This window comes from Bos mutus, chromosome 27, assembly GCF_027580195.1.
Source record: "Bos mutus isolate GX-2022 chromosome 27, NWIPB_WYAK_1.1, whole genome shotgun sequence".
In the NCBI taxonomy this organism is placed as follows: Eukaryota; Metazoa; Chordata; class Mammalia; order Artiodactyla; family Bovidae; genus Bos; species Bos mutus.
The window spans coordinates 13,232,479-13,253,514 of NC_091643.1; the positions used below are offsets into that span (position 1 = coordinate 13,232,479).

General features: G+C 44.3%; 1 protein-coding gene and 1 pseudogene across 1 annotated transcript in view; both read right to left on the reverse strand.

The window, feature by feature from the left end:
• Positions 1-14,656, reverse strand: part of LOC102281462 (small ribosomal subunit protein eS25-like) — a 66,660-nt gene extending 52,004 nt beyond the window's left edge. The window contains 3 exon segments of the mRNA XM_070364109.1: positions 10,764-10,988; positions 10,990-11,195; positions 14,621-14,656. Of these exon segments, the coding sequence (XP_070220210.1) occupies positions 10,764-10,988; positions 10,990-11,195; positions 14,621-14,656 (467 nt within the window).
• Positions 14,657-20,012: 5,356 nt separating this feature from the next.
• On the reverse strand, positions 20,013-20,660 carry LOC102281746 (exocyst complex component 3 pseudogene; annotated as a pseudogene).
• Between the last annotated feature and the right edge of the window lie 376 nt (positions 20,661-21,036).

Consider the following 21,036-nt stretch of genomic DNA (forward strand, 5'->3'; position numbering starts at 1 on the left):
GATTCTTTACCAGCTGAGCCACAAGGGAAGCCAGGGCTTCTGACTGACTGGCTATAAATCAGAGAATGCCCACTCCTTGGGTTCAACAATTTGTTAGAGCAGCTCACAGAACTCAGGAACCCGTTCACTCACTAGGTTACCAGCTTGTTAGAAAGGTGCGTGGGGACAAGGATGACAGAGAGGCCACTTCTGCCTGAGGCCACGTGTCCAAGTGCTTCTAAAGGCACAGCCCCTGGGTTCCCTCCCTCCACAGGGAGGCAGCATGTAGCGATGAAAAGAAAACCGGACCAGAAAATAAAGCATCTGTGTTCTGGATCCCAAACACACCTCTGTGACTGCACTTCACGGAGGTGGGATATTTGAGGTGGGAAGAAGCAGGTGCTCAAGGAGGGACAAGCCAGTCTCTGTCACCAGCCAGAGGTGGCGCATTCAGATCTCAGGCTTGATGATAGGTCCCTGATTTCAGGAACCCATTCTCCCTTTTCTTGGGGTAAAAAGCTTCCGCCTCATGCTTGCGAACACTAACAAATGAAGCCAATTGCAGCTGGCTGTGGATCACCTTTTGTGAGCAGGTTGACAGAGAGAACGATGCACTAGCTGGCGGCTGGCGAGTCTTCGGGGGAGCATCTGTCATCGTCTTCGCGGTGAGTGTCAGAGGGGTTTCAGGCTCCCTGTGACTGGCAGGAGAGAGCCGGGGAGAGGGGTGAGTTCAAACCCGCTGACACTCCTTGAGTGAAACTCTCAGCTTCCTCTGCCTCCTCTGAGTCTCAACAGAAACAAGTTTGGTGCGAGTTCAAGAGACTTTCAACGGCAACAATTGCATACTGCCAATTAATGTTTTCTCTTTTTCCTGGAGGGTGGTCACCCTATAGAACACCTTTATATTCCAGGCCACGTGATGGAGAAAGGGTAGCTGCCTTCTCTATATAGCAGTAGACATTGATGCCTACATAGAGCAGTCGTTCCTGCCTTCATTTCTCTGCGGGTATTTTCTCTGCTCGAGGTGGTCTCGAGCCTTTCGGAAGATTCATTTGGGCTATTTGGGAGCCAGTGAGCAGAAATACATGCTTACTGCTGAGTCTTTGGTGAAGCTGCCCTTCTATTAGTGGGATGACCGGGTGAGAGGGCTGGCAGGGGTCTCAATTACTGGGAGATTTACCCTGAAGCACAGGCCATAACCCACTGACATGCAGAGTCCTTGCATTTTTCAGAGGACGGGAATTAACGGCACATGCAGGACTGTGCAGAAATCCCAAGGCAGGGACCCATTCCTGTAAAATTTCTGCCTCCAAAGGTTTACCTGCTGGCAACCCCCCAGAGGTGGGGTCCAGGGGGCCCTTCTTGAAGTGGAGCCTCTTTCTTAGAGGTCCTGTTTCCCTGTGATGCTCAGAGGTGATGACACTATTTGCGAGTTGGGTACTAGGTCATGGTCCCCGCTTTCAGGCACCATTTCTGCCAGCTTCCTCTATGATCTGCTCTTTGGCAAGACCATAACTTGAGCATTTCACAATTTCCATCCTGTTGGATGTGACGGTACCTGCTTATAACTCAGGTACCATCGTATCCATACAATGTATTTTTAAAATAATAAAAGTGAGATGGAAAGAAACCTTAAAAGCCATCAGTAAGAGATTCTGCACCACGGAAAGGAGAAAAACACCACGATGACCTAGGAGAAAGAACTTCTGGAAATGAAAGGGATGAAAAAGCCATTCCAGGATCCATCTCCTGCCTCTGGCTTGGGACTCCCTTGGGTGGCTCTTGGCCCATATCTGACAGTGTAAACCAGAGATACTTTATCCTGCAGAGCGGCTCTAAACATTGAAGCTTCTGTGAGTCCATTAGTCCAGGAGTGAGAGTATGCCTATTGTATCTCTTCTGATAAAACAGCAGGGTGCAAAATCCTTCTGGTCTTCCTTCTACCTCACCAAAAACATGGCTACTCCCGGAGAAGCATTCTGTGTTCTAAAAACCTAATGGCCAGCTTCCCTGATGGCCCAGTGGTATAAAGAATCTGTCTGCCAATGCAGGTGATTCAGGTTTGATCTCTGATCTGGGAAGATCCCACATGCCACAGAGCAACTACTCCAGTGCCACCACAACTATTTACCTGTGCTCTAGAGCCTGGGAGCCGCAACTACTGAGCCCCATGTGTCACTTTACTGGTCTGCATGCCCTAGAGCCTGTGCTCTGCAACGAGAGAAGCCACTGCAATAAGAAGCCCCCGCACCGCAACTAGAGAATAGCCCCCACTTTGACAACTAGAGAAAAGTTCAAATAGCAATGGAAACCCAACACAGCTAAAAATAAAGAACATAATGACGTTCAGAAAACGAAGATCATGGCATCTCGTCCCATCACTTCATGGGAAATAGATGGGGAAACAGTGGAAACAGTGTCAGACTTTATTTTTGGGGGCTCCAAAATCACTGCAGATGGTGATTGCAGCCATGAAATTAAAAGACACTTACTCCTTGGAAGGAAAGTTATGACCAACTTAGATAGCATATTAAAAAGCAGAGATATTACTTTGCCAACAAAGGTCCATCCAGTCAAGGCTATGGTTTTTCCAGTAGTCGTGTATGGATGTAAGAGTTGGACTATAAAGAAAGCTGAGCACCGAAGAATTGATGCTTTTGAACTATGGTGTTGGAGAAGACTCTTGAGAGTCCCTTGGACAGCAAGGAGATCCAACCAGTCCATCCTAAAGGAGACCAGTCCTGGGTGTTCATTGGAAGGATTGATGCTGAGGCTGAAACTCCAATACTTTGGCCACCTGATGCGAAGAGTTGACTCATTGGAAAAGACCCTGATGCTGGGAAGGATTGGGGGCAGGAAGAGTAGGGGATGACAGAGGATGAGATGGCTGGATGGCATCACTGACTCGATGGACATGAGTTTGGGTGAACTCTGGGAGTTGGTGATGGACAGGGAGGCCTGGCGTGCTGCGATTCAAGGGGTCGCAAAGAGTGGGACACGACTGAGCGACTGAATTGAACTGAAGTGAATGACAAAATCCCCTCCCTCAAGCTCTTGAGACACTGGCTAAAGGTCCTTTGTCTACTCTTCGCTTTAATGAAAGAGCATTCAATTAGGAAGTCAAAAGACTTGTTCTGCCACCAGTTCATTTCAGGAAGGTATTAAATAACTCGGTTTTAAAGGATTTTTTTTTTTCATTGTAAAAACACCATGAATTCCCCTCTCTGACTAGCACCTTCCAGCCCCACTTTTCCACTCAATTCCATTTGCCCCTTTTCCATTAAGTTGCCCAGGGGCTGTGCCCTCCTCAGGGGCCCTTGGTTTGTCCTTTTTCCACGGGTCCTGCAGTGCATTTGTTCTATTAGATGATGAGCCTGATGGTCATTGACACATAATAGCTTTTCTGAACATGTCTTTGAGTGAAGGCTTTCATGATTGATCCTCGAAGGACATGGTGTCCAAGTCTCCTGGACCAGCACCCTCTGTCCTGGCCTCCAAACCACAGCCACTCTGTTTTCCATCTCAGGATCACTGCAACTGCCCTCACTTATAAAAACTAGGATTGGAAGGACTCCCCTGGTGGTCCAGTGGTTAAGACTTCACCTTCCAACGCCAGGAGTGTGGCTTCGATCCCTGGTCGGAGAGCTAAGATCCCACATGCCTCGATGCAAAAAGAAAAACAAAACATAAAATAGAAGCAATAATGTAACAAATTAAATAAAAACTTTAAAAATGGTCCACATAAAAAATAAATGGTGCATAAAAAAAATACTGATTGGAAAAGGACTTTGGAAGCAATCTGAGACCCTAGGACAACATATCTCTTGGACACAACTATCAGTGGAGGTTGAGAAACACAACCATTTTCGAGAAGGGAAGGAAATCATGTAGAAACCTTGGCAAAATGTCTGGATCTAGGAATGAGATAGGGATGCCAGATGGCGCAGTGGAGGATATGAAAATATTGAGCATTAAGTCTTTCCTGGGCTCTCACTCATCTCTTATGGATGAAGGTAAAATATGACGGCGTCAAAGTGCAGAGAGATTTCTGATCAATACCCTGCGATGATTTCTGAAAGAATAGGCTGCTGCCATTGCCTTTTAGAACTGCTGCTTCCCTATGTGTTTGGATGGGCACAGGGGGCCTTCTGGACCTCAACTCCAGTGACCTTTCATGAAGCCTGGAACTTGCTGCTCTTGGGGTTCAGTGGTTGTCCTTGGGAAACATGGAATCATTTATTTTCATGCTATGACTCTAAAACCAGGCTATATTCTTCTGCAGAAAACCCTTACAGTATTCTGCTAAGTTGTGCCTACTTTTTACAAAGGAAGGCTGTTTGCTTGAAGAAATCCTAGAGAATAGGTATTAGCAAACTTCTCCTGTAAAGGTCTAGATATTAAATAATTTAGGTGTTTGGGCCACCCAGACTCTGTTATAGCACAAAAGCAACCATAGATTATGTGGCAACAAATGAGCCTTACCATATTCCCATAAAACTTTATTTATGGACATTGGTAGTTGAAGGTCATAAACTTCCCATATGTCCTAATACGTTTTGATTTAAAAAAAAAAAAAACATTTTAAAATATAAGGGACTTCCCTGGTGGTCTAGTGGTCTAGAATCCACCTGCTAATGCAACGAACACTGGTTGGTCCCCGGTCTGGGAAGATCCCCCTGCAGCGGGGCAACTAAGCCCGTGTGCATGGCAACTACTGAGCCCACGCTCCAGAGCCTGCGCTCTGCAAAAAGAGAAGCTGCTGCAATGAGAAGGCCGAGCGCCGTGACTAGAGAAAGCCCACACGCAGCCATGAAGAGCCCAAAATTAATTAATTAAAAATAAAAACAAAAGAGTCATTCTTGCTCACCGGCCATACAAGAATCAGGCAGCAGAGCAGGCTTAGCCAATGGGCGGACCGATGCTGGCTGTAGAAGAAAGCTATTTACTGTGGGCATCTGTTCTTTCTAGCACTGAGTAGGTATTGACACCAGCTCTCGCCCTGACAGCCAAGGTAGGGTGTCTCTTCAAATCTGTGAGGCTAAATAAATGAGGGCAGGCCCCTCTTAGCATCTAGAATGCAGCGTGTGTACACTGGTGTGATTTCATGTATCAGATGCCTGCATGAGAAACACTGTCATGCCATTAATAACCTTCGGAGGAACACCTTGAAACTTGACTTGCCGAGGGCACGTTGCAAATGGGCTCTAATGGCTTTTATTTCTCATTCTTGTCACCTCAGATCTAATCAGCTGTTTTGTCATTTTTAATTCCTGTTTGGCAGGATTTTCCTACTCCCTCGGTACAGGCTCAGAGGAGAACTAAGCCCGCAGGCCTCTAGGAGCAGGGAGTAGGTGGGGGTGATGGAAAGCTGAGTAAATAAGGACCTTCAACCTTGGCTGATGCAGGAGGACCCAGGAAGGAACAAAAATTGCTAAATGACCCCCATTCCACCCTCACCTCTCTTCTGGGATTCACACATCCTGACACTGCTTTCTCTGGGGAAAAATATCTTTCACTCCTCAATGAGGAATGAGATTCAAGTCTTGTATCATTCTGCGTTGGCTAGGAAGAAGATGAAAGTCTGACGTAGAGGCCTCTTAAATGGGTGACATTTCATTACACAGAGCAGTTTAGCTGTGGTTCAGCTCCTCTACATAGAAACACTGACTCCTCCCATCTGGCCCAAGCAACCAAAGGCCACCCTTGGGGTGAGCTTACTTCCCTTGGAAGGCAGTAAGGAATTGTGAATAATGGAAAAGAATCCACTCCATAAAAATAAAACTACAACGAACTGCGTGATAATTAAAAATCAATAAATAAAACTCATAAAAGCTATTTTCTAGTGTTTGCATGGTGCTAATTATCTTAACTATATTAGCGTATTTAACCTTTACTCCAACTCAAGAACATCATTGTGTTCATTTTGTAAATCAGGGGAAAACTGTCAGAAGGCAAGTTGTGTCTTAAGGTCTGCAGCTGGTAAGTAGCAGAGCAGTTTACCAGTGCAGATGTATCTTGCTTCGGAGTCTATAATCTTAATTACCTTCTTGGTACCTATGCATCTTTGCTAAATCATTTCACCTCTCTGAGCCTCACTCCCCTCAGCTCTGAAATGAACTCAAGAGGATGAAATCTAACCTCCTACCTCAAAATTCTGATTATTATTTTCACCCCTCCGCCTGCAGGAGGGAACAAAAGTAGACACATGAAGTCAAACACTAACTTAGTGAAAAATTAAAAGTAAATTTCCAGGGTATATCTTTGAGTCAGTACGATCTGTGTGCTGTGCTTAGTCGCTCAGTTGTGTCCTACTCTTACGACCCCATGGACTGCAGCCTGCGAGGCTCCTCTGTCCACGGGGATTCTCCAGGCAAGAAAGAATACTGGAGTGGGTATCTTTCCAACCCAGGGATCAAACCCCAGTCTCCCCACACTGCAAGCGGATTCTTTACCAACTGAGCCACAGAGAAGCCCACAAACTACTACTGGTTTAGTCACTAAGTCATGTCCCACTCTTACGACCCCATGGACTATAGTCTGTCTGGCTCCTCTGGTCCATGGGATTTCCCAGGCAGGAATACTGGAGTGGGTAGCCATTATACGTATCTTCTCTTTTAAAAATTTTTACTGGAGTATAGTTGCTTTACAATGTTGTGTTAGTTTTTACTGTACAGCAAAGTGAATCAGCCATACATACACACCCTCTTTTGGATTTCCTTCCCATTTAGGTCACCACAGAGCACTGAGTTTCCCATGCTATATTGTAAGTTCCCATTAGTTATCTATTTTATATACGGTGTCAACAGTGCGTATATGTCAATCCCAGTCTCCCAATTTATTCCATCTGCTCCTTCCTCCCTTGCTACCCATACCTTTGTTCTGTGTGTCTGTGTCTCTATTTATGCTTTGTAACGAAGATCGTCTATACCAAGTTTTCCAGATTCCACACGTGGTGGGTTAGTCGCTAAGTCATGTCCAAGTCTCTGTGACCCCATGGACTGTAGCCCACCCGGCAGCTCTGTCCATGTGATTCTTCAGGCAAGAACTAGAGTGGGTTGCTGTTTCCTTCTCCAGGGGATCTTCCTGACCCAGGGATCGAATCCACATCTCCAGCATTACAAGCAGATTCTTTACTGACTGAGCCGCCAGGGAAGCCCACATATATGCGTTCACATATAGTATTTGTTTTTCTGTTTCTGAATACCTTGTTAATATAACACTGTGATGCAAGTAAGTAACAGTCCGAAAATAGTAACCACCCTCTGCTGGACTCAGTAAGGAAATGAAAAAGACCTGTTCTGATCTGACCTGCAAAAAAAACCATATAAACTATCTTGAAGGTATAAGATATGAATCAGAGCAAAGAACTTTCCATTCAAAACGTCACGATTCTGAATTATTTTTTAAAAAGCATTATGCTTATCACAGTATATTTTCTAAGATGAACAAGACTTGCTAACAAGATCTTCCAGGGAGGATTGAAGCTCTAGGCACTTTGGAGGCTAGCAGAAACTCTAATTCCTTTAAACGAGGGGTATTACTGTTTAACTCTGAAACCCAAAGCAGCCAATTAACTAAAGCTCCCATTCCTGGAATGTTCCAGTATTGAGCGTCAGAGACAGAGGGAAGGATCAGGGCCGGGATGAGAAAATTCAAGGCCTTCCCCTGAACGCTTCCTGACCAGAGATGGGAGCAATTTCCTTCCAGCCAATTAAACTCAGAAAACTAGGATCTATCACAGCAGGGAGATGGGGGAATTGGCTAACCTCCAATCTGTGATGCTAGCCAATCAGCTCACAGGGAGAAACCGGCACTGACCTCCCAATAGGACACGAGCTATGGCCCTAAAAAAAGAGAATCAAGAGCAAATATCTGGTAGAAGGCAGATTTCCTTTTTTGTCTTACAGACTCTACCAAGTGACCTGCTCCAAATTCACTTGTATGCTTCATTTTAGTCTTTCAAATATTGATTTTTAAAATATTCTCCAAGAGAAAGCCACTTGGGGACCTTTAAGTTGGGGTCTTCAAATGGTGCATGCCCAGATGTGTTTATTACAGGATGGAAATATGGACTTTTCCCTCTCCTCTTTCCCCTCTACCTAAGTATCTCTTTATTCATTACTTTAATTACCTAATCGTAAATTTCTTCAGGGGGTTACTTAGAAAGAAAATTAGCATCAAAGCTTGGCAGTAAATTCAGGGTCTTTTGGAGACAGTCCAAGCTGTTTCACCTGTGATTAATTAGATGATTTTTTTTCCCCCTTTAAGTGCCAGAAGGCTGTTGAGGTCTTTAAGCAGTTACATGACTGCTGGCACTAGTACAATTATGATTGATGCGTGCGTCTGGAGTCTTTGCAGCCCGGCTTTTGTTGATGGTACGTGTGTGTGTGTGTGTGTGTGTGTGTGTGTGAAAGAGAGAGAGAGAGAGAGAGGCAGAGACAGAGACAGAGAGATAGAAGGACAGAGACTGACTTGGGAAGCACTAGCTTGGAAAACTCCAAAGGTTTCCAAAACCAGGGAGGTGCTTTTTTAAAAAATATGCTTGCAAGCACAAGTCTAAAAGCTCCAGGACAGGATCTTTTTATCAAACTGTCTCAGCAATTTCAGAAATGTTGCTTGAGCAGGCCTCTTCCTTACCATGAGCCACTGCCATCTTCGTGGAGACTTTGCATAAGCTTTTTATGCTGTGCACCAAGGAATGCATATTTTCAACAAGCCTTTTGCCATATATAAAGCAGAACAGTCACACCTGTTTTCATATTTCACCCTGGTGAAATTCAACTGGGGGAGAATGTAGTCTCTTTTCAAAATTCATCCTGTATAAAATTACCTCCCCAAATTGACATAAAATCAATGTAACCTCTTAGTATATTTAGAAAAAAGGGAATCTTTCTCAGTCACAATGAACATGCTTTCAAGGATGCAACAGAGAAATATAAATTAAATGACTGCTTGATTGAGAGTGCAAGATTTTCATTTTTTCTTTATACTCTGTATATGAGGGAGAGAAAGGATCCTTCAAACCATCTGACTCAAAGTAGCAGAAAGTTCAGTGTTGGCCAACTTTTGCTGGTATCTATGTAATCTTACAAATGCCTCAGCACCTGAATTGAAGATCATCTGACATTTTCTCCACTGTCCCTAATGCCCGTGACAATGTTTATACAGTAAATTTAACATCTGCCACTCACCTGCCCTCTGAGGACTAACAGGAATGTTGGCCACATGAATTGGTGGCAGCTTTTCTGCCCAGAACAGGGGTAGCCCAACTCTTCGTAAAGAGCCAACTCTTTATTTCAGGCATGCAGGACACAAGATCTCCATCATAACTTCTCAGCCCCATGACTGCAGCAAGAAGGCCACCGAATTAAGAGATCAGCAGATGGACATGCTGAGTTCCAATAAAATGTATTTGCTGCCCCTTGGCCTGGAGTGCTGCTTCTCAGACTTTCACAGGCACAGGAAACGCCTAGGAATCTTGGTAAACTGCAGGTTCTGGGACTTCCCTGGTGACCCAGTGGTTAAGAATCCACCTTGCAATGCAGGGGATGTGAATCTGATCACCAGTTGGGGATCCCACTTGCCATGGAGCAACTGATAAGCCCGCACACCATTGGAAAGTCCATGCACTGCAGTGAAGATCCCACGTGATCTAACAAAGACCTGGAGTGCCACATCTAAGACCCAATGCAGCCAAATAAATAAATAAAAAGTTAAAATGCAGATTCTGATTCAGCTGGTCAGGAGTGCACCTGGGATCTGCCTTCCTGACCCTCCAACCAGACGGTGGTCTTGATGCTGATCTGAGGACCTCACTTTGAGCAGCGATCTTATAGTGTCTCCTTGGAACATGCCCTTCCTTTATGTCCTGGGCATTTCCAAATACCCTGAGGCTCAGAGAACAGAGCTGGACTCTGGGTTCATTAGGAAGATGGCTGTAGGAGTAGTATTAGGTTTATACCCTTCAAATCCAGACGCTTCGAAGGTGCCTCCAGCCCGTGCGAGAGCCCAGATTTTCCTCTCCTGAATATCCCCTTCCTTGTTTTTCACCTCCGGGCTGGTTGTTTAAGGTCTCCTGCTCTTACATGGACAGATGGCTTGGCCTCAGTGCATCTGCACACAGCGCGCATCAGAGTCGTCTGAACCTGACTGCCAGTACCTTTCCAGCCCCCGCATGGCAGGATCTAATGGCCACGCACAGGGCCCTCTGGCCCCTGCCTAATTGGCTGAGATGCAAAAGCTAATGTAGGTTGAGAGACCAATTAACTGGGCTTGTTTCTCCCGCCGCCGCATCTGCACATCAATTATGCTAAACAACATGCTGTATTAAGACGTTTCCCTGTCACTAGCATTTGCTGTGGGACACTCAGATCAGGGCAGAGAGAGACCGCCTCTCACAACCTGCCTGAGGGATTTTTCTCTCTGTCAGCACAGACAGCTGGCAATAGGGAGCCCAGGCCTCGAACTGGGAAACCCACGACGCAGGGACACATCTGACACTAACTGGTTACCTCCTCTGGGCCTCAGTCTCTATAGATTGTGGGGAAGACGGTTCAAGAAGCCAGCCAACAGGTTGGGTGAGGGATGCTGATAACCCTGGCATGTCACCTGCTGATTCCACTAAGAAACAGAAACCCCAAGGCTTCTGGATGCTCACAGGGTATGTTCCCTAAAACTTGAAAAAAAAAATCCGTAACTGAACAGTTGGGAGGGGGAACATCGTTGTATTTTCTGCTACAGGTTGAGCCGTTTGTTTGTTCTGATTTCATATAGTTTTATTTTGCCAAATGCAGTTGGTGGACTGGGTTCCTGAATCTTTACCGACAGCTGGGGCATCTCCACCCTTGGAGTTTCTGGAATAAATTACTTGAGCTCTGTGCTTTGAAAGCGGTGTACTAAGTCCTTTACTAAGGAGTTCCTGAAGGGCTGCCCTGGCCAGGGAACTAGGGTTTCTCGGTCTCTCAGAGACGACAGCTGGAGTTACAAGCTTATAGTTGGGAGCTACTTTCCAGGGTGTCATATGTTGCTTTGTCAAAGAAGACTAGGTTATTGAGCTCGTTTCCAACTTTGCTTCTGGAACACTTCTGTTTAGGCTTGCCCTGAGGTTTGTTCACTGGATCTTTGTCTTGCTTGGCTGACTTTCTGGAATCTTTCTTCTTGTGCTCCTCGGGTGGCAGAGTGAAGTTGGGAGAGCAGCTGCTACTGCTGTCGCCTCTCTAAGATGTCAGACAGAAAAAAGCTGTTTCTTTTAAAAGCATATTTTTAATTTAACCACACCAGGTCTTAGCTGCAGCATTCAGGATCTAGTTCCCCAACCAGGAATCGAACCCAGTTCCCTTGCACTGTGAGTGTGGAGTCTTAGCCACCGGACCACCAGGGAGGTCCCTAGCTGGGGCCGCTTTTGTATTCCATTCCTCCCTCCTTTGAAGCTTCTCTCTGAGAATGCATTTCTTGATCTTTTACAACAACAATTTGGTTTAGAAATGCCCAGTTCATTTTGAGGAAGCTTACCAACTTTAAGACACGATGCAGTCTACAGTTGAGTTGGGAAGGCTGGACTAATTCAACATCGACTCATTTACTCAATCATTCATCAAATATTTGTTAATCACCCAGTATACATCAGGCAATCTGCTGTGCTAGAAGGCTTTTTTTAAATTCTAAGTTTATTTCACAACAGAATGGGAAAGACTAGAGATCTCTTTGAGAAAATTAGAGATACCAAGGGAACATTTCATGCAAAGATGGGCTCGATAAAGGACAAAAATGGTATAGACCTAACAGAAGCAGAAGATATTAAGAAGAGGTGGCAAGAATACACAGAAGAATTGTACAAAAAAGAGCTTCATGACCAAGATAATCACAATGGTGTGATCACTCACCGAGAGCCAGACATCCTGGAATGTGAAGTCAAGTGGGCCTTAGAAAGCATCACTATGAACAAAGCTAGTGGAGGTGATGGAATTCCAGTTGATCTATTTCAAATCCTGAAAGATGATGCTGTGACAGTGCTTCACTCAATATGCCAGCAAATTGGAAAACTCAGCAGTGGAAAAGGTCAGTTTTCATTCCAATCCCAAAGAAAGGCAATGACAAAGAATGCTCAAACTATCATACAGTTGCACTCATCTCACATGCTAGTAAAGTGAAGCTCAAAATTCTTCAAGCCAGGTTTCAGCAATATGTGAACTATGAACTTCCAGATGTTCAAGCTGGTTTTAGGAAATGCAGAGGAACTAGAGATCAAATTGCCAACATCTGTTGGATCATCAAAAAAGCAAGAGAGTTCCAGAAAAACATCTATTTCTGCTTTATTGACTATGCCAAAGCCTTTGACTGTGTGGATCACAATAAACTGTGGACAATTCTGAAAGAGATGGGAATACCAGACCACCTGACCTGCCTCTAGAGAAACCTGTATGCAGGTCAGGAAGCAACAGTTAGAACTGGACATGGAACAACAGACTGGTTCCAAATAGGAAAAGGAGTACGTCAAGCCTGTATATTGTCACCCTGCTTATTTAACTTATATGCAGAGTACATCATGAGAAATGCTGGGCTGGAAGAAGCACAAGCTGGAATCAAGATTGCCGGGAGAAATATCAATAACCTCAGATATGCAGATGATACCACCCTTATGGCAGAAAGTGAAGAGGAACTAAAAAGCTTCTTGACGAAAGTGAAAGAGGAGAGTGAAAAAGTTGGCTTTAAAGCTCAACATTCAGAAAATGAAGATCATGGCATCTGGTCCCATCACTTCATGGCAAATAGATGGGGAAACAGTGGAAACAGTGTCAGACTTTATTTTTTTGGGCTCCAAAATCACTGCAGATGGTGATTGCAGCCATGAAATTAAAAGATGCTTACTCCTTGAAAGGAAAGTTATGACCAACCTAGATAGCATATTCAAAAGCAGAGACATTACTTTGCCAACAAAGGTCCGTCTAGTCAGGCTATGGTTTTTCCAGTGGTCATGTATGGATGTGAGAGTTGGACTGTAAAGAAGGCTGAGCGCGGAAGAATTGATGCTTTTGAACTGTGGTGTTGGAGAAGACTCTTGAGAGTGCCTTGGACTGCAAGGAGATCCAACCAGTCCATCCTAAAGGAGACCAGTCCTGGATGTTCATTGGAAGGACTGATGCTAAAGCTGAAAGTCCAATACTTTGGCCACCTGATGCGAAGAGTTGACTCATTGGAAAAGACCCTGATGCTGGGAGGGATTGGGGGCAGGAGGAGAAGGGGACGACAAAGGATGAGATGGCTGGATGGCATCACCGACTCGATGCACATGAGTTTGAATGAACTCTGGGAGTTGGTGATGGACAGGGAGGCCTGGTGTGCTGCGATTCATGGGATCGCGAAGAGTCGGACATGACTGAGTGACTGAACTAAACTGAACTGAAGTTTATTTCTAGATAGAAAGGCGGGTAGACAAATGAATAATAGTAATTCTGGGTAAGATGTGCTATTATATCTATGACAATACTCATGCTAAAGGGGGCCTGATACATATAAAAAACACAGAACAATAAAATTATGTCTGTGCATTAGGGCATTAAACTATAATGTATCCTTAGAGTAGAGTGTTATGCCCCCTTCCTTGTGATGCTTATTTCAAAAATCTGCCACTCTTCTTAACTTTTTGGAACTTTAAGAGAAAATGAGGCATAAGCTCCCTCAGTTTCCAGCATCCAGAAGCTATTTATTTTTGCATGTATTCTCATATCCATATTTCTGGCCTTGCAGAAAGAGATGTCGTTTCTTGCATTAAGGCCATTCCCTCTTGACTGACTTTGCCAGCAGTCCCCAACTTTTTTTGCACCAGGGACCCATTTTGTGGAAGACAGTTTTCCATTGTCTGAGGGTGGGGGGTGGTTTGGGGAAGATTCAAGTGCATTACTTTTATTTCTATTACTATCATTATTACATCAGATCAGACCTACTGATCTGACCTTACTGCATCTCTGCTCTCTTTCTCCCTCCCAAGTTGCCAACTTTGTCCCCAGTGGTCCCTTCTGCATAGCATTCGATTATGACCAAGCCTGGGGTCCATCTTAGAAATAAAGTCCTCCCTTGACCCCGCGTTGTACTAGCTACTTAGTGCTCAGGTTTGGAACAGCAAGTAGTTTTTTCCATGTGTGTTGTCCACAGTCTAATTGGGAATGACTCTCCTTAACTTCCAAGCCTAGAATTCCTTCTTTGCCTTTTTTTCTGTTATTTCTACTTTCTGCTCACTTGTTCTTCAAACGTCTGCAGTCTATGTTTGAGTTCATCTTTTCTGATCACGGGCCTGATATTTTATTTTTTAATTAATTAAATTGGAGAATTATTACTTTACAATATTGTGATGGCCTGGTATTTTATCTAACTGGCTGTTCAATTCTATGACTTGTCTCACTTTGCTTCTTCCTAGATCTCTACTGCTTCACTGACCAGCCTTCTCCTGTCATCTGTGGAGTCTTAATTCTCTTCAAGTGCCTTTTCATATTGTTTTCTATGACTGCTTTTTCCTTGGACTCTTCGCATTTCACAGCATCTCCGGGTGATACCTTCTTATCACCTGCTGTCACTTACCACCGTGTTCTTCCTTTCAAAATGTGTTCAAGTTAACTCTTCTCCTCTGAGAGCTGGTTCCATCTACCTGCTTCTTAGGCTTCTCAGCTTGCTCCAAAGTCATCAATTTCCCACCAAAGTCTGCTATTCCTTCTGTGTTGAGGAATGGCAGAATTATAAAAAACTTGGATGTTATCATCTACTCTTATCCTTTCTCACCCTGACACCCCATCAATCAATAAATCCTGCCAATTCTATTTCTTGAGCATCTGTTAGGTCTGTCCTCTCTTCCCACTTATCTTGCCTTAATTCAGGTCTCATCTTTTATTTGGATAAAAGCAATTATATTACTATCTGACGTCTTTGCCTTTGATAAGATCTCTGATTTTATACCCTTTCAGTCTATCCAACACACTGTGGCCAGGGTCACCTTTCCAAAATACAAATCTGATTGAAGACAAAAGCACACATGAAATATTCTGCAGTGAGCTATGACCTGTGGTACTCGTCGAGGTATAGAGGAGAGATTCAACTGAGCCATCTGAGCAGCTGCTAGGAAGGGGAGAATAGAGGGTTAATTAAGGATGTCAATTCTAGGCTCCTATTTCTGCCCTCTGCCCTCACCCAGTATTGTGCTGGTAGGTGCTAAACAACTAACTCTCACAAAATAAACAAACCCCTCATTTGTAGAGTGTACTGGGTTCTGTGGTACAAAAACTACCACTAGGGCCAGTTTCAAGCAACCGTCACCTGAGTTTGGAAGACATTTGCAATTGACTATCACAACTTTTGTTCTCTTTCCTCATACTGAATATTTCTACAGTGGGATCTAGGCTAAAAAAAAAAAAACAAAGAATTCCCTGACCACCTCTGGTCCATTGTAGGGGAACTTTCTGGCAAGCTTCAGCTGGAGTCAACTGAGCAGTGGATGAGCAGAGCCTTGCTGGGGACTGCACTGGACTTCACAGAGAGGCAATGATGGGCAGAAACTGAAACACAAATTGACGAGATGCTTGGGCTCTGTAAGCAGAAGATGCAGTGGAGTGGATGCTGACAACCTCCTGTGCAGCTGTGGAGGCCCACTATGCACAGAAGACCAGGAGGCTCCAGAAAGCACAGCCCTTGCTCTTGGGCTGAGTCGCCCTCACACTGCTGCCCTGTGGCCAGCCTGCCTGGAGCCCACCCTCCCGGGTGACATTGCCTCTGCTCCCCAGAACAACACACAGATAACTTTTTTTTCCCCCATAGCTGTGACCGAATGGATTACTCCTTTCTGCACAAGATTGTATGTCATTGTCAACATCAAAAACTTCCCCCGCTTTGCTCTGGCAGCACCTGCCTTATTGATTGGGTGCCTTCTGAACAACTCACTCACACAAAGCAATTAAACCTGTCTGACTTCAAAAGTAAGGTAAGACAAGCCACGTCGAGCGGTGCAGCACTCACCTAATATGATTATTTCTCTTCTTCCTGGTGATAATAGAATTATGCAAAAGCGGCCTTGACCCAGTAAGGATTTTTCTCTTCAGAATCAAATCTCCACTCCCCCCCTCAACTCACAGCCCTCCCAGCCCCCTCCTTTCCTGTTCTGCAGCCACTCCCTAGGTACTGAAGTCCTTTGTGTACCAGCCCGCGAATCTAAGAGTTTCCGACCTGTGAAGCAGCACAAACTGATGACAATGTGGCCGGATGCCTCTAGTAGGTAAATGATGAAGCAAAAACATCCATCTCCGGCTATTAATTCATTCTGAAAAGTTTATTGATTGCCTCTCGTGTGACTGCTCAGGTGACTAGATTTCATTTAAGGAGTGAGGCTTTTTCCAGCTATTTCAGAATTCCCCTGTTTGACATTATCCTCAAATTGTCTGGATTCTGGGCAGAGGGAGGCCCTGTCCCTGGGCTCTAGTAATAGGAAGGGTAACAGCCATATGAGCATTTGTATGGCAATGCTGGTTGATACATCATTAAAATAGTTCCCTTAAGGAGCTTCTCTGATGGTCCAGTAGTTAAGATTTTGAGCTTCCTGTGTAAGGGACCACAAGTTTGATCTCTGGTTGGGGAACTAAGATCCTGCATGTACGTAGTGTGATCTAAAAATCAACCCCCCCCAAAGTTCCATGATGGTTGGTAAATAGTCATTGCCTTAAGTCAGGGGTCCCCAACCCCGGGAGACTGGGTCCATGGCCTATTGGGAGCCCAGCCACACAGCAGGAGGTGAGCAGCAGGCAAGTGAGTGAAGCCTCATCTGCCTCTCCCTATCCCTCCCCATCCCTTGCTTCACCTCCTGAGCCCTCCTCCCCTATGCCCAACCCCCACCACCTTCTGTCCCTGTTAAAATTTTGGAAAAATCAACTGAATCAGCTGATGTCCTCATGTGCAGCCTCTCTAGTGACAGCAGATCCAAATACCAAACACAGGAAAAAAATCCCTGTGTAAAATCAACTGACCATTCAGAAGAATTGTTCAACTGTTAGGTGACCTTTCCTGTTCAAAATAATGGAGCAGTCCCTGCTAGGGTAGAAGACAGCCAGATACAGGGGGACTCAGGAGATCCAGGTCCTCTCCTGGATGCAAAGGCACTAGTCTGGTCTAATACCAGCCCTACTCAGTTACCATGGAGAGATCGACAACCTGGCAGGTCCCAGAGGAGATGCAGGGAGTAGAAACAGGAAATATAATTTCCTTGCTTCTGTAATAGATTACCTTAAGTCACATTTTAAGAAAGGTAAAAGAAAGGGCATAGAAAAAGGAATTATATAAGAACTCCAGAAGCAAATAAACAATGTTATGGAATAAACTGTATATGTTCCCTCCCTACAGACAGCATTCAATCTGATAACAGAAGCCACTGAGCCACGATCTCTGCCAGGGAAGCCCTTTATAAGGATGCCAGTGTACACACCAAGAGGGCTTTTTTCTTACCTAACTCCTTCAAAATGTAGCTCTTCAAATGTCAGATAGTTTGGGAATTCAAGAATAGTTGATTGGCATCCATCGACCCTGCCCCCATGTCACACTTTCACTCGGGCCCTGCACAGCACTGCTTTTGGCCAGAGTTCATTTGCTTTCCAGCCAAAATCAGCTAGGACTTTTGCTTCTGTCATTAGGGTCGATGGGTGTTCTGGGGAGGCGCTCTCACTGCAGAATAAATACACCCTGCAGAGAAAACGTGCTTTGAGGCATCGCTAGCTGCCTCTCTTTGGAAGTGACTGAGAAGGGGTGGCCTTACGTACATTTTAAATGTTTGGTAGAATTCAATAGTGAAGCCATCTTATCCTGGACTTCTGTTTGTTGGACTATATTTGTTCCCTGTTAGAATTCAAAGGGCATTTCCCACAGAAATTGAGCAAACAATTCTGAAATTTGTTTGAAACCACGAAAGAATGTAAATTGGTGCAGCCACTATTTTATTAGTTGATTGTTATTGGCCTTAAAATTTTTTTTACATGCTTCTCCTCTTTTTGATTAATCAAACTTTTTTTTTTCATTTTGCTCTTTTCGCGTTCATTATGCATTCCTTGTATTATTCTCTTAGTATTTATCCAAGAGATTATGATGTGTGTCTCTCACTTAATAAAGTTACTAAAAAGTAGTATTTTCACCACTGTCTTTTATCAATTTCCAGCAAGACACAAATGTTAGTTATCTTAAATTCCATTTATCTCTCTCCCATGTTTATTTTAAATTCCACAAAATGATATTACTATGCAAGGAGATCCAACCAGTCCATCCTAAAGGAGATCAATCCTGGGTATTCATTGGAAGTACTGATGTTGAAGCTAAAACTCCAGTACTTTGGCCACCTGATGTGAAGAGCTGACTCATTGGAAAAGACCCTGATGCTGGGAAAGACTGAGGGCAGGAGGAGAAGGGGATGATAGAGGATGAGATGGTTGGATGGCATCACCGACTCAATGGACATGGGTTTGGGTGGACTCCGGGAGTTGGTGATGGACAGGGAGGCCTGGCGTGCTGTGGTTCATGGGGTCCCAAAGAGTCAGACACGACTGAGTGACTGAACTGAACTGAACTGATTGTTTAAAAAAAAACAATGTTAACTTGTATTTATCTATATATTTCCTTTTTCTGCTCTTCATTCTTTACTGCATTTCCATTTATGAATCTTTTCTTTTTGTCTAAATAATTCCTTTTAGCATTTCTTTTAAAATATTAGTTTGAAGGTGATAAAATCTTTTACTTTCTGTCTGTCTGGTAATTTTTATATTTGGCATTTATCTATAAATTATCATTCTGGGCATAAAATGATAGGTCAGCTTTCTTATTTTTAGAACTTTAAATGTGCTATTTCCCTGCTTCATTGTTTCTGTAGAAAAGTCGACCTTCAATCCTGTTGTAACTTTTTTGGGTATAATGTGTCTTTAAAAAAAAAAAAAAAACTCCAGATGCCTTTAAAATCTTCTTCTGCTGCTGCTAAGTCACTTCAGTCCTGTCCGACTCTGTGCAACCCCATAGATGGCAGCCCACCAGGCTCCCCCATCCCTGGGATTCTCCAGGCAAGAACATTGGAGTGGATTGCCATTTCCTTCTCCAGTGCATGAAAGTGAAAAGTGAAAGTGAAGTTGCTCCATTGTGCTCTACCCTCAGCGACCCCATGGACTGTAGCCTTCCAGGCTCCTCCATCCATGGGATTTTCCAGGTTTAATTTGAAGATTTTTTACTATGATGTGTATAGGAATTTTTTTCATTAGTCATGGTTGGGGTTCACAGAGACTTAAATGCATGTGTTGATGTCTTCAGTTTAGGATAATTTTCAGTATTTCCTCAAATATTTTTCTCTGTCCCACATGCTCACGCTTTCTCTCTCTCCTATTTTTCTTGGACTTTAAGTACATTTTTGCACCTTATTTCCATGTCTCATATGTCTCCTAAACACATTCATGCATGTTTTTCTTTTCCAGGATTTACTCTGTACTTTTTTCCCCCTACTAACCTGTCTTCCAATTCACTAATTTTACCTTCCTCTCCACTCAAACAGCTGTTAACCCACCTCTGACATTTATAATTTTATTTCTTGTACTTTTAAAATAGTTTTTTGATAGATTATAATTCTCTGGTAAATTTCTCCAGTTTGTTTTCAGGTCTGTGGAGAAGTTTCAACTCTTTTATTAAGCAGCAGGGTGGAGACCCCCAGGGAAGGAAGACAGAGCCTCTTCCTTCTCCACATGTCTTTTCCACTGTGATAAACGTTCAACCATAAGGCATTTTCCAGCAGAGTCCTGCCTCTCAAAGGATATTTACACAGAAATGAGAGAGCTAAAGGAACCACAGGCAGTAGGGCACTTGTTCTTCAAAAAGCCGTGTGTTCTGACATCTTGCAGACATCAGCTAGACCCCACAGCAAACAAACACGAGGGCCTGAAACACCCACTGAGAACCACCAGAATCTCTCGCTTTAGCACATTTTTGAGGGTGGGGGTGGTGCATGCAGAATGAGCTACACAAAGCTGGAAACCGTCAGGCTACTTGAGAAGTCACACCACGTTCAGACTGAGAGTTATGATTCCCTTGAAGATGGGCACATAGCTTGGATTTCCTGCCATCAGGCCCTGCTCCAGAGCCTCACTGATGGTTGACTTCATGTCCTGGTAGGTGCCCCCTTGGGTGGCCAGCAGTGGGCCAATGCAGTCATCCTTGGTGTCTGGGTATTTGCTGATCGAAGTTGAAACCTCCAGGCAGAGCACAGAGGGTTTGCTAATTTGATGACTTCTGCAAGGGTGGCAGTAGTGATACTCTGCCCACCTGCACCTTTACCAAATCTGGAGACTTCCGGAACAAGAAGTGGAGCTGTTCCGCCTCCCTGACGGTCTTGTGCTACCTGGTGCTCCAGGATGAGATGTGCTTCTGCGTGGTGGCCGATAGGGACCCCACCCCCACTTGCTGTCACCCTCTTTCTATATGATTTTGAATTTTGGCAACATCATTGAAATATGCTTCCATAGTAACACAGACAATGCTACAGTTTTGAGCCTAACAGCCACTTCTTTGCCATTGGCTCATCTAGATGTTGCTCCAGATCCCAGAAGACCTCCTCCAGGTAACTGCTGCAGCCTCCTTGCAACAATGGTATCTAAAACCCCATCCATATTTGGTTCACGCTTCCATTTCATTTTTTTAAGTTAATTTATTTTAATTAGAGGATGATTACTTTACAATACTGTGGTTTTTGCCATACATCGACATCAGTCAGCCACAGATGCACATGGGGCCCCCCATCCTGAACCCCCCTCCCACCTCCATCCCCATCCCATCCCTCTGGGTTGTCCCATTGCAATGGCTTTGAGTGCCCTGCTTCATGCATCAAACTTGGACTGGTCTTCTATTTTACACATGGTAATATGCATTTTTCAATGCTAGAAAGACGGGAATTTATTCATGGCAGCAAAAGAGACACAGATGTAAAGAACAGACTTTTGGACTCTGTGGGAGAAGGTGAGGGTGGGATGATTTGAGAGAATAGCCTCCATTTCATTTTAAAAATACTTT